At 47.3% G+C, this 13,785-nt stretch overlaps 1 protein-coding gene and 1 long non-coding RNA gene across 5 annotated transcripts; one reads left to right on the forward strand and one right to left on the reverse strand.

Annotated features, from left to right (window-relative positions):
* Nucleotides 1–196: 196 nt before the first annotated feature.
* Nucleotides 197–5,684, forward strand: EBP (EBP cholestenol delta-isomerase). Of its 4 annotated transcripts, none has more exons than XM_002719895.6 (5): nucleotides 197–270; nucleotides 1,401–1,765; nucleotides 4,257–4,293; nucleotides 4,412–4,542; nucleotides 5,198–5,684. In XM_002719895.6, exons 2-5 carry the CDS (start codon nucleotides 1,462–1,464, stop codon nucleotides 5,419–5,421), a joined length of 696 nt encoding a protein of 231 aa, XP_002719941.2. In that variant the 5' UTR covers nucleotides 197–270; nucleotides 1,401–1,461; the 3' UTR covers nucleotides 5,422–5,684. The 4 variants fall into 4 exon arrangements, with proteins under 4 accessions (XP_002719941.2, XP_089180436.1, XP_089180435.1 ...); XM_089324310.1 differs by lacking the exon at nucleotides 197–270 and adding an exon at nucleotides 337–444; XM_089324309.1 differs by lacking the exon at nucleotides 197–270 and adding an exon at nucleotides 573–597.
* On the reverse strand, nucleotides 2,774–13,778 carry LOC138847656 (uncharacterized). Its single transcript, XR_011385569.2, has 2 exons — nucleotides 13,629–13,778; nucleotides 2,774–4,877 (listed from the first exon to the last, which is right to left on the reverse strand). It is a non-coding gene; the product is annotated as an uncharacterized LOC138847656 (long non-coding RNA).
* Nucleotides 13,779–13,785: the final 7 nt, after the last annotated feature.

The raw sequence follows: 13,785 nt of genomic DNA on the forward strand, positions 1-13,785 counted from the left end.
CCCACCAGGTCCTGTCCCCGCCTCCATCCCGCTCCTGACTCGGTCTCAGCCAAAGACAAAAATGGCACCACGCGCGAGGACGGGGCCGGCCGCTCCCATTGGTTAGGAGACGCACTGGCCGCCTTCCCCGCCTCTCCATTGGCCCGCTCCGTTGGGTGGGGAAGCCCTTGAGGGGACGGCCCCGAGAAGCAACGCCGCGGAACCTGCGAGCTCGCTCGCCGGGAGGGAGCTCGGAGCCCGCAGAAGCGGCCGCTGCCGTCTCCAGGCTGGGTGAGTGCCCTCCGCCAGGCTTGCTCCTCCATTTCCTAGCTCCCACCTGCCAGACCCTTTCCCCACCACCACCCCTTGCGCCTGCGCGGGATCCGGCTGCTGCGCGGTTGTCCGGACTACAGCGGGTCCGCCTTCTCATTGAGCCGCTGGACCAGAGGGTTCTAGCTCTGATTGGTGCGCTCCCTAATTGGCCCTCTTTTTTCTCCTTGGCGCCCTTGCGAGACCCCAGACTTTGGTGTTCGCAGGTGCAGGTTGGCGGCCTTGTTTGCTTTGTGGGAGAGACTCAGGCTTTCTGAGCTCCCGGCCTCAGAGTTGTGGTCCCAATTGGTAATCTCGCTTACGCCCCCCAGCTGCACTTCCCAGGACTAAAGGCGAGGAGTAGCTTTGCAAGGAAAGGTGCTAGAGGCTGATCCTTGCCGTGGGATCTGGCCTGCTTCCTGTGTCGCCCACCAAACCGGGACCAGAGGGTTAGGAAGTGGCCTTGATCCTCGGACCTCTGAGGTCTGGGACCAGCTCTGGGTTCCAAGGCTGCCTCCAAACTGTGACCTCCTGAAGCCAGGGGCTAGGCCTCCTGTTTCCTGTTTTGTTTTAATTCTTTCACTGAAACTTTTTTAAATTTTGTGTTTTTATTTTATCCAGAAGGCGGAGAGACAGAGAAATATCTTCTAAACACTGGGTCACTCCCTGAATCCCAGCAACAGTCAGGGCTGGGTCAGGCCAAAGCCAAGAGCTAGGAACTCAATCCAGCTTTTTAATGTGGGTGGCAGGGACCCAAGTACTTGGGCCATCACCTGCTGCCTCCCAGGGTGTGCATTAGCATGAGGCTGGATCAGAAGCAGGAGTGGGGACTCGAACCCAGGCACTCTGATATGGAATGCAGGTGTCTTAACTGCTTAGCCAAATGTCTGTCCTCTGCTACATCTTAATAGGACTGCAAAAGGGCTGGAACAAGTTTTCGGTCTTTCTCTGGTCTTTCATTTTAGTTGTGTTCTTAAAACAGCATATATTTAGGTTATTTTTAATCCAGACTCACAGTCTGTTCAGGGATAAATCCGGTCTATTTGCATTTCTATGGTAATAAGCTATTTTGGCTTTGATTTTATTTCATTTTGTGTTTTCTATTTGTCCAGGTTTTTCTGTTCTGCTTTTCTCCTCCCTGATTATCTGCACACAGCCATCAGCCCCCAAAGCATGATGACCACCAACGCCGGCCCCTTGCATCCGTATTGGCCTCGACACCTGAGGCTGGACAACTTTGTACCTAATGACCGCCCCACCTGGCATATCCTGGCTGGCCTCTTCTCCGTCTCTGGGGTTCTGGTTGTGATCACGTGGCTGTTGTCGGCCCGTGCTGCCATCGTCCCACTGGGGACTTGGCGGCGACTGTCCCTGTGCTGGTTTGCAGTGTGTGCGTTCATTCACCTGGTGATTGAGGGCTGGTTCAGCCTCTACCATGAGGTCCTTCTTGGAGATCAAGCCTTCTTATCACAACTATGTGAGTCCTGAGTTCTTTCTTGTGCTTTCGGGGTGTGGGGTTGGGGGGGATGCTTTTCTAGGCGGGAGTTGATTTGGGTTTTTAACCACCCACCAGATGGCCTACCACTAATTTATTTTGAAAGCTTTAACGTTGTTGCATGTAATGGGCCCATGACTCAAAAACCAAACCACTTGGGTAGTTAACGATACATTTACATTATATGAGAGTGTTTTCATCCACAATTCCTGGTTATAACTCCCCAAGATCAGAGAGCAGGTCATAAGCCTCTCTCATGCCAGAGGGGTCCTGCCCCATGCCCTCAAGGAAAGAGTGCTGAAGAGTCTTGGGCAAGCCAGGCTGGGTTTCCCCACCAAGTCTATTAGCAAGTGTGCATGTATAACGAAACCTCCATAAAAACCCCAAAAGACCGGCTTCAGAGCTTCCAAATAACATCCATACCCTTCTCTCATCGCTCGCCCTATACATCTCTTCCTCTGTGTGCTTGCTAATGAACTGGGAACTTCAAGAGTGTGTTTCCCCGAGTTTTGTGAGCCATTCAAGCACATTCATCAAGCCTAAGAAAGAGACTGGGGAGACCCCAGTTTATGACGAATGGGGCCAGACGCACAGGTCAAGCTACTTGGGTCTAGTGATTGGCATCTCAAGGGGCAGGGAGTGCAGTGTTGGGGACTGAGCCCTCTACCTGTCTGAGGGCTCTGACAGGGTCTGCATTGAATGGGAATAGAGGAAACCCACTCGCCGTCCCTTGCTACAGCCTTGCTTGCTTGCTAGCAGGGAGAAGTCTCCACATATCTGGGGATGGGGGCTGTGGTCACAGAAGCCTTCTGTGTTGATTGTTATGGTGTGAGAGCAGAGGCGACACAGCCTGGTTTTCCAGGTTTCCCCAAACTCTATTAGCTACGCCAAATCCTGGCTTAAGTCTCCTTCCAAGTCAGTTTACATATAAATTCATTTTAGTTTCATTCATTCTTATTTCATAAAGAGCTTTCAAAGTATAGATGTTCATTTGTTTTTTTTAATTTTATTTATTTATTTGAAAGTCAGAGTTACACAGAAGAGAGGAGAGGCAGAGAGAGGTCTTCCGTCCACTGGTTCACTCCCCAAATGGCCACAATGGCCAGAGCTGCACCAATCCAAAGCCAGGAGCCAGGTGCTTCTTCCTGGTCTCCCATGTGGGTGCAGGGGCCCAAGGACTTGGGCCATCTTCTACTGCTTTCCCAGGCCACAGCAGAGAGCTGGATTGGAAGAGGGGCAGCCAGGACTAGAACCGGCACCCATATGGGATGCTGGTGCCACAGGCGGAGGATTAGCCTACTGCACCATGGTGCCGGCCCCAGATGTTCATTTGACTCCACAGGCGCTGATGGGGATTTTATTTTCCCTGTCATATGCTGTTACAATCACTACTCCTTCTTGGCCTCCTGAGTGGAGCTGCTGTGTGAGTGCACATCTGCTTTCATTCCTCTTGGTTCAATATGAAAGTCCTTCCAAAAGTTCATGGAAAACACAATCAAGAGATAAGTAATTTGGGGTGCAAAAATTTTTTTTTGGAAATCCATGCATAGTTGTTTTCATAACATGCATTTTTCCATGAATATTTTGAGGTTCTCTTATATGTAGGAGTTGAATGGCTGGGTCCTAGGGTAAATGTCTATAATTTTATGAATATGAAAAATGACCATACGGGTTATACTGTTTTCCATTCCCACCAGCAGTCTAGAAGAGTTTTATTTCCTTTGTATTCTCACCAGGTGTTTCTTAAATCTCAGTGGATATGAGTGATATCTCATCATGGTTTGAACTTGCTTTTCCCTTAATGACTAATGATCATTTGAGTGTCTTTCCTGTATGTATTGGCCATTTGGAAATCCTCTTTTGTGAAGTCTTCTACCTAATTTTATTTGGAGTGGGTTTTTTTTTCTTATCCATTCTCTGCTCACTCTTTGATTTACTCATCTGTTCACCTGCTTCCTCCCTCCCTCTCTCTCTCTCTCTCTCTCGTTGGCTATTTAACTCACTCCATCACCCCCGCCTTTTGTTACACCACAAACATTTCTTGAGTAGCAAACAATCACAGCACCACTGTTCTGTGTCAGGCTTGGCACACATTCTCTCGTTTTATATATACATAAGCACACTTCAAAAAGTTCATGGAAAAACAGAATGAAAAGTTCATTTTGGTGCAAATTTTGTATAGACAAGAGACTTTCAAAGAGTTACAGAAAATGCATATTGTGACAGAACACATAGATTTCAAAATTCATTTACACCAAAATGAACTTATCTTTTAGTTCCATTTTCCCACAAACCTTTGCACATTACCTTCACATTCATGCCTAAAATCCAAATTGCTGTACCATTTCACAGATGAGGAAACTGAGGCACAGAGTTATGAAGTCTATCTTCTTAGAGGGGTCCCCAGCTCCCACAAACGTGAGCTCCTTTTTTACTGTTTTTATCCTTCATGTTTCTATCTTGTTTGCTTCAGGGAAAGAATATGCCAAAGGAGACAGCCGATATATCCTGTAAGTGTTTGTCTCTGTCCTTGGAGACCTGCATTGGTGGGGGTGGGGGTGGGGGTGGCGGTCCTGGGGCACTCACGGCCTACCCTGATGCCAATGTCCCCCGTCCTTTCTCCTGCAGGGAGGACAACTTCACAGTGTGCATGGAGACCATCACAGCTTTCCTGTGGGGACCACTCAGCCTGTGGGTGGTGATCGCCTTTCTCCGCCAGCACCCCCTCCGCTTTGTCCTCCAGCTCGTGGTGTCTGTGGGTGAGGAGATGGCCTTCACGGGGCATGAGAAGGGTGGATGGGGGTGGGGGGAGGCGTGAGAGACACAGGTGCATCCCTGCAGGTGGGATGTCGCAATTGTGCCCATCCATAGGGGAGCCAGATTGAAGGGCAAACTCCCTGAGGCCCTGGAACAGCCATGTGCCTGCCTCTCTGAGCCTGCGCTCCCCAGCAAGGCGACTTCTGTCTCTCCTTGCTCCGCTGCAGTCTCTTGTGAAGGTTCCATAGGAGCCCCTGCGTCCTCCAGGGTCCGGACTCTGAGCTTCCTTCATCTGAGATGCAGTCTTGTGTTCTTAAATGGGTCGCTGTCTTTGGTCCTGGAAACAGGAGTTCTTGTTAGTCCTGGAATCCTGGACTGTAGTGCATTCTGGGATTTTGAACTTCCTTCAATTCCAGAGATGTAAGATCTCCTGAATTCAGAAATGCTCACCTCCCTGATGTCTGGAATCCCCGCTTTTCCCAGATTTCCCAGATTTCCCAGATTTCCAGCTCTATCCCTTCAGAATTCTTAGCTCTTTGAATTGGGGATCCTGAGCGCCGAGACTCTGAATGATAATTTGGAAAATGCCCTGGAATAGAGAGTCGGGGATAGCTTCCTCTTCCTCACAGGGGCTTCCTCTCCTCCTGCCTCCCACAGGCCAGATCTACGGGGACGTGCTGTACTTCCTGACGGAGCAACGGGACGGATTCCAGCACGGGGAGCTGGGCCACCCCCTCTACTTCTGGTTTTACTTTGTCTTCATGAATGCCCTGTGGCTGGTGCTGCCCGGAGTCCTTGTGCTTGATGCCGTGAAGCATCTTGCTCGTGCTCAGAGCACGCTGGACGCCAAAGCCGCAACAGCCAAGAGCAAGCGGAACTAATGAGCGGTGGCCTAGGGTGGAAGCTGGGCCGCTGAGGCGCGCAGCAGAAGCACCCCGCCCTGCTCCCACAGCTTGGAGGGCCAAAGCTAATTAATCTGTCACACTTAGGCTGTGGGTGGGCACAGAAAGGGCCAGAGACATGGAGGGTGCAGGCTCTGTGGAGCTACTCCCGCGAGCCTTTGGAACAAAAGGTTAGAGAGAAGACAGAAAGGCCTGTGATGGTAGCAATTTTAAAATCAGGAAATAAACTATCTTGACTCTAACACTGAGAGATCTTGAATTACTAACCCCAGAGATGCCCCATAACTAACCACACAGACCCTCCATCACTCACTCATTGCCCAGACTCCCATCGTCCCCAAATAGGCCTCCATCCACCTCTGACCTCAAATCCCCATCATTTACCACGCTGACACCACAGGCTCCCAGGCTTCACCCTGGAGACCCTGTAACTCACCACATCAACTCCCCCTTCAAGGCCACCCCATCACGCTACCCACAGACCCCCACCACTGACCCCACAGTATCAGTGAGCTCAGGCTGCCATAACAAAATGCCACTGACTGGCTGGCTTAAGCCACAGGTGACTTCTTTTGTTGCAGTTCTAGGCAGTGGTCAAGATATTGACAGGTTGACAGGTTTGGTTGCTTCTAAGACCCCTCTTGGCTTGTAGGTGGCTGTGTTCTCACACTATCCTCATATGATCTTTTCTTTGTGCACTTACACTTCTGGTGTCTCTGTATCCAAAGTTCCTCTTACAAGGGCACCAGTCAGATTGGGTTAGGGCCCACCCTACTAGCCTCATTTTAACATAATCACTCTCCTAAGTAAGGCCCCAATTCTAAATATAGTCAAATTCTGTGGTACTGGGGGGTTAGGGCTTCAACATGTGAATGTAGGCAGGACGCAATTCAGTCCGTAGCATTCTTTTTTTTTTTAAGATTTATTTCATTTATTTGAAAGGCAGTTACAGAGAAAGAGAGGGAGGGGTCGGCGCTGTGGCACAGTGGGTTAAAGCCCTGACCTCAAGCGCTGGCATCCCATATAGGTGCTAGTTCTAGTCTTGGCTGCTTCTCTTCCCATCCTGCTCTCTGCTATGGCTTGGGAAAGCAGTAGAAGATGACCCAAGTCCTTGGGCCCCTGCGTCCATGTGAAAGACCTGGAAGAAACTCCTGGCCTCTGGCTTCAGATCAGCGTAGCTCCAGCTGTTGTGGCCATCTGCGGAATGAACCAGCGGATGGAAGACCTCTCTCTGTCTCTACCTCTCTCTGTAACTCTGTCTTTCAAATAAATAAAATAAATCTTAAAAAAGAAAGAGAGGGAGAGATAGAGATATCTTCCATCACTAGTTCACTCCCCCAAATGGCTGCAAATGCCAGGGCTGTGTCAGGTCAAAGCCAGGATCCAGGGTGCCCTTATGGGATGCTGGAGTTGCAGGTTGTGGCTTAACCCGTTATGTCACAACGCCAGCCCCCATAATATTCTTTTTGCAAGCAAAATACACCCACTTGCATCCTAACAGCCCAAAATCTTATTCCATTCCAGCATTAGTTTTAAATCCCAATTCTCATCTAAATATCATCAAAATCAAGCGTGGGTGAGACTTGAGATGTGATTCATTCCAAGTCAAAAATTCCTCTCTAGCTGTGAAGCCATGAAATGAGATGAGTTATCTGTTTCCAAAACACAGTGGTAAGACAGGCACAAGACTGATATTCCCATTCTGGAAAGGAAAAGTTGGGGAAAGAAGAAAGGGATCACAGGTCCCAAGTAAGTCAGAAACCTAACAGGGTCAGTCTCATTATGTTAGAGCTACAGAATGACCCTCTTTGATTGAATGACCTGTTCTCTGGGCTCACCGAGTTGGAAGGCCCCATGTTCTGGCCCCACTGGGATGGCAGCGTTGCTCCCTAAGCTGTGGGTGGCAGCCTGGCCCACTGATGCTGAGGAGGGGACAACCTCACCTTTAGGATCACTCTTCCATTTTCTTGAAGGATCATGCATGTTCATAGCCAGAATGCTCTGTTGTCCTGTCCTGTAAAATCTCATACATTCAATGGCTTTTCTTTTTTTTGGCCCATCTCTATCCCCTTTAGTCCCAGTCAGCATTGTTTCTGCTGGTACTATCCCACCTCTATTCCTGGCTTGTGCCGAAATTGCTGATTAGGTCAACATGTCATGCCCAAGATTTTTTATAGCATCTGTCCAGCCATACCCCAAGTAGTCTCTCCAGAACACATTTTCTCAGTGTTGGCAATATTGACTAGGCCAGCATTTTTCTAAATCTTCACATTCTAGTTCCTTCTTGCCTATCAATTTCTTTTTCAGCGCATCTGTCTCCTCTCACATTTGTCTATACCAGCAATGAGAAACCAGGCCACATCTTCCACACTTTGCTGAGCAAGCTCCTCAGGTCCCACAGAACACTAGAACACAACCACGTTTTTTGCCTTCTCTCTAGTTTCCACTAACATGATCCTCATTTCAGTCAGGCCTCACCAGAAGCACTTTTAATGTCCATATTTCTACCAACAGTCTCTTCAAAGCAACTGTTTTAGTCTATTCAGGCTGCTATAAAAAAAAAAAAACACCATGACTGGGTAGTATAAGCCATTTATTTCTGACAATTCTGGAGTCTGTGAAGTCCCAAGTCAAGGCACTGGCAGATTTGGTTTCTGGCGAGGGCCTGTTTCCCCATAGATGGTACCTTGCTGTATGCACACATGGTGGAGGAGTTGACCTTTGGTCTCATCATCCCCTTGTAAGACCACTAATCCTATTCAAGAGGGCTCTACCCTCACTATCTAATCACTTCCCAAAGGCTGATACCACCACATTGGGGAGTAGTTTTCACAGAGGAATTTTAATGATACAAACATTCAGCCCATGGTAGCAATATGGGCTTTTTCTAACATGCACTTCAAAAGTCTTCCACGTTCTACCCATTACCCAGTTCCAAAGCCATTTCCACATATTTAGTTATCTGTTTCAGCAGCACCTGTCTCCCTAGTTGCAAAATCTGCATTAGTTTACTGAGGTTGCCATAACAGAGATTTATTTTCTCAGTTCTGGAGTCTGAAAGTCCAAGTTCAAAGTGCCAACAGGTTTGGTTTCTCCCCATGGCTGCACATGGTCTTCCCTCTCTTCATGAACATGTTTGTGTCCTAATTTCTTATAAGGACATCAGACAATTTGGATTAGAGTAGCCTCATTTTAACTTGATTACCTCTTGAAAAACCCTAATCACCACATATAGTCACATTCTGAAGTACTGAGAGTTAGTGCTTCAACAGAATTTAGGGGAATGCAATTCAGTCCATAACACTCCTCTACACGCATCCTACTCAACACCCAATGCTTATCTCTCAGTCCTTCCACCCCTCAACCGTTAGCCTCCAATCACACCCCAAAGATGCCCATCATGTATCGCCCCTGCAAGTCCCTCATCACTAGTCCTGCAGACACATCTCTCACCCCACAAGCCCCAGCATTAGCCTTACATACTCCTGTCACTCCGTGGACCACACATCATTCATCTCACAGGCCCACATTCTTCTCTCAGCAGGCTCCACCCCTCCATCATTCAGCTGTCACTCCACGATCACCCATCACTGACTCGACAGAGCTCTGCCACTCACCACACTGACCTGACCACTCACTTCACAGATGCCTCATCTCTTATACCACAAAGTCCCATGACCCACCTTATAGAATAGCGTACCAGTGCCTCTACAGATCCCCTATCCCTACTCTGCTGACCCATATCATTCACCCCATGCCCACCCATAACTCACGCCACAGAGCCTCATCAGTCACCTACAGATTCCCTCATCATTAATCTTACAGAATCCTGTCACCCCCTCAATACCCTTTCATTTACCCAACACCCTTTCATTTACCCAACACACTCCTCAACACTTAACTCACTTAGCTCACTTAACTCAGAGCTCCATCATCCTGTGGACCCCATCACTAGCCTGCAGATCCCATCACACCTAACAGAGACCCCATCACTAACCCCACATACCTCATCCTCCCCTGCATTAGCCAGCTGGGGCTTCAGTAATAAAATGCCACAGAGCAGGTAGCTTCAGAGGAATTTATCTTCTCACAGTTCTGGAGGCTGGAAGCCCAAGCTCAAGGTGTCAACAGATTTGGTTTCTCCTGAGGCCTCTCTCCTTGGCTTGTAGATGGCTGCCTTCCCACTGTGTCTTCACATGGTTTGCAGCCCTTGTATCTCTTCCTCTTCATATAAGGACATTAGTGTCACTGGATTAGGGTCCCACCCTCTGACTTCATTTTACCTGAATTTCCTCCTTAAAGACCCTACCTCAAATAAGTCACATTGGATGGTAGTGCTTCAATATATGAATTGGTAGAGGGGCACAATTCAGTCTATAAAATTCCCTGTCACCCATCATTGACTACACAGCCCCCATCAATCACCTCAGACTTCACATCCCACATTTCACAGAGCCCCCAACACTCAGGCCACACGCACACACATACACCCCTCATCACTCAACCTCTTGGCTCCTGATAAGTTTCTCCACAGACACTCGATCACTCATCCAACATACCCCATCATTAACCCCTAAGACACTCATCACTCTCCCTACACACTCTCTCACTTGCTCTATAGACTGCCTTTCATTCACCCCATGGAAACTCCAGAACTGGCCCCACAGACCTCCATGATTGACAACACAGATCCCTATCACTTGTCCTACTAACCCCCCACTACTCACCCTCAAAATCTCCTTCATTCACCCTAAAAGCCCCATAACTCACCCCACACCCCCCCCATCACTCATTCTACCAGTTCCCATCACTGACTACACAGACCCATCAATCACTCAGCCTACAGATCCCTCATCATCATTCATCAGTAACCCTATAAACTCCCTCTAACTTACCTTACAGAATCCAACACTTATGCCACCAAGCCCGCCACCAGTCAATCCAAGGATTCGATCTCTCACCCCATAAACCCTTTCATTCCATCTCTCAACTCACAGCTATCCACCGTTCACCATATACACCCATTGCCCATCCAGAGACACCATCATTCACACTGACCACTGATCAGTCACTCCACAGACCTCTACTCACTTCCGATTCCCATCACTCTCCCTACAGACTTCCTATCACTCACCTCACAGATCCCCTCTCACAAGAGAGACCCTTATCACTGACCCTGAAGACCCCATCACTCAGCCCAGCTTCTGACATTACTTAACCTTATAGGCCCTCCGTCATAAAAAAAACAATTGGCTACTTGAATTTTGAACACATGGCAAAGAATGAGTGAAACTACAGATACCCATGGACTGGCTTCAGGTGACCTGTGTAGAGCAGGCCTTCAATTCAAATTCTTTATTTATTTGAAAGGTGGAAAGTCAGAGTTACCAGCCACTGGTTGACACCACAAGTGTCTGCAATGGGCTGGGTCAGGGCCAAAGCCAGGAGCCAGGAACTCAATCCAGGTCTATGTGGGTGACAGGAACCCAATTACCTGAGCCATCACTGCTTCCTCCCAGGGTCTGCATTAGCAGGAAGCTGGAACCAGGCATTGAACCCAGATACTCCGACAGGGGATGCAGGCATCTTAACCGTTTTGAAGCCTACCTCCAGTTTAAATTATGAGTCTGCTCAGGTCCATGGTATAGCTTTGGAGAGATGCCTCACTGTTAAGACCAAAGTCCTGCATGATCTCACCCTAATTACTTTCTCATCTGATACGCCTTAACTCACTTCATTGCTTATTCTACTTAAAGACATACTGACCTACTTGCGCTTCCTCAAACACACCAGATTAAGCCTCACTTTCTGCTCACTGAACTGCCTAATTCCTGTGCCACTTATGACCCCTTTGCCTTTGAGCTTGTTTTCCCCTGGTCTTCCGTTGCTCTCATCTGTAAAAAGCTAATGATAATGACACCTACCTCACAGGGTTTTTATGCAGATTAAATGAATTAATATATGCAGACTGTCTAGCATATGCTTTATGTTTGTTAAATGGAAGAATGAATAAACAAATGAAAGAAAAAGTTCTCCCCTGGACTATAGCAAAGATCTCCTTTTTGAACTTCTTCCTCCCAGTATCTTTCTGTCCAAGGCTCTCTCCACAACCAAGGCAGAGGCATCTGACCACATCATGCCCCTGTCTAAAACCTGTACCCCACTACCACCGGGATAAACTGTAAGCACCAGGCTACTGGTTTGCTCATCTCATCCTATGATACCTTAAAAGAGAAGCCAGTTCTTAAACTTAGGAAATCCAACAGGGCCATAGTTGCTTTTGACTCCATGCATATGGGACAAAGAGAGACATGCCAATAACCCTCTTCTGATTTTCTCTTTTTTTCCCTATTCTGACTTTCAAAGAAAATTCCTTATTATTTATATTTTCCAAAAACTAGAGATGTGTATTTAATATTAATACCCAGGCAACAAATCATTTTGAAAGATATTGAAATGGAATTTCAGACTTGTGGACAAAGTCAACCACAAGGGCAGCAACCACACAGCACTGCAACTTGTGGGAAAGAACAATTATGATGGCTGCAGTTTGGTCAATACAGACAGCAAAGTTTCTCTGTGAGCCTCAGATTATACTTTGACAGGCTACAAGTTTACCTCACAGACATGAGTTCCTCCATTTTGAACTTCCAGACAAAGGATACTGTTTGGAAAGAATATGCTTATAAACCCCCAGATTGCTAGAATTTCCAATCCAGGGACTTCTGCTGATTTAGGAACTGTCTCAAAAGACTTATTGGGACCTGTGCTGTGGCATAGGAGGTGGAGCCACCGCCTGCAGTTCCGGCATCCCATATGGGTTCGAGTCCTGGCTGCTCCACTTCCGATCCAGCTCTGTGCTATGGCCTGGGAAAGCAGTGGAAGATGGCCCAAGTCCTTGGGCCCCTGCACCCACGTGGGAGATCCGGAGGAAGCTCCTGGCTCCTGGCTTTGGACTGGCATAGCTATGGCCATTTGGGGAGTGAACCAGCAGATGGAAGACCTCTCTACCTCTCCCCTCTCTGTGTAACTGACTTTCAAATAAATAAATAAATCTTTTAAAAAAGACTTATTGCCTACTGATAACTCCCTCAAAATAGCACCACCAGCTCAGCAACCAGTTATGTATAGCTAATGCATGGACAGATCCTCAGCACCAATCTACATGCATTCAAAACAATTTGATTAACAGGGTCAGTCAAAAACTGTTCAAAACAAGTTACTACACCTCACCTTATTGTACTCTTTTTTCCCCTTTAAAAATTCAGTCCTTTTCACCCTTGACAGAATACTTGTTTGGTTTCTAACTGAACCTTTGTCTCCTGATTTGCCAATCTATTCTGCACTTGAATGAAACCTATCTTTGCTTCCATTTGAACCTAATCTATGATTCTTAGGCTACAAAGTCCAGGCATATTATGATTTCTTTTTTAGAAACAATATTTGTAAGGTCAAACTGTATTTTGTCCAAACCACATTGATGTTGTGCAATGAAATGGGAGGAATGCCTTTTTTATATTTTGCAATAAAAAGTTTCTCAAGAGTCTAAGATATGCCCAATCATTCAGATTTTTTTTAAAAGTATGTATTTATTTATTTGAAAGGCAGGGTGAAAGAGAGGGAGAGATGGAGAGACCTTCCATCTGCTGTTTCACTCCCCAAATGCTGGCACGGTCAAGTCTAAGCCAGGAACTCCATCCCGGTATTCTTTGTGGGTGGCAGGAACCCAAGTACTTGGACCATCATCCACTGCCTTCCAGGCATATTAAGCTGGAGCGGCTGGGACTTGAACCAGGCTCTTCCATACAGGATGCGGGTGTATCAAGCTGTGCCACAATGCCAGCCGCCATTCAACAAATATTTGGTGGATGCACACAGTTTAATAACAGGACCGACTTCAGCTTCAATGTGTTGAGAGAATTAAATAAAACAAAGACCCTTCAGAGAGCATAAAAGTTATTTTCGGAGTAAATTATTTAAGTATAACACGCATACAGAAAGTGCAGCAATCATAACCGTACAAGTCTATGAATTTGCATGTGTAAATTATTTTTTTAAAAGACTGGAAAAATGATTTTTTTTTGTTCACCAGATTCATTTGAAACAAGAGACGCAGGTATTTGAAATAGATGACATCATCTGTCAGCAGGGGAGCGAGGCAGACAGGGGGCGGGTGTAGAACGAACCTTGACATCATCACGCAGCAGCTTCTTTTCCCCGCCCACTTCGATCTCCGGAATGTCCAGTTTAACACTTCACCTAGGTGAATCGGATCTAGACTGCCAAAACAACCAAACCGCGGAACGAGGGCAGGCGGAGCTTCGCCTGGCGCCTGCGCATTGG

The sequence above is a fragment of the Oryctolagus cuniculus genome, chromosome X, assembly GCF_051225735.1.
Source record: "Oryctolagus cuniculus isolate XC-2025 breed Fujian yellow rabbit chromosome X, ASM5122573v1, whole genome shotgun sequence".
Classification (NCBI taxonomy): Eukaryota; Metazoa; Chordata; class Mammalia; order Lagomorpha; family Leporidae; genus Oryctolagus; species Oryctolagus cuniculus.

Excerpts from the sequence above, each read along its gene's own strand:
- EBP (XM_002719895.6), top strand. The coding sequence starts at position 1,462 with ATGATGACCACCAACGCCGGCCCCTTGCATCCGTATTGGCCTCGACAC. Across the intron at positions 4,294-4,411 it reads GGAGACAGCCGATATATCCT|GGAGGACAACTTCACAGTGT; the intron begins GTAAGTGTTTGT and ends TTTCTCCTGCAG. Across the intron at positions 4,543-5,197 it reads CCAGCTCGTGGTGTCTGTGG|GCCAGATCTACGGGGACGTG; the intron begins GTGAGGAGATGG and ends TGCCTCCCACAG.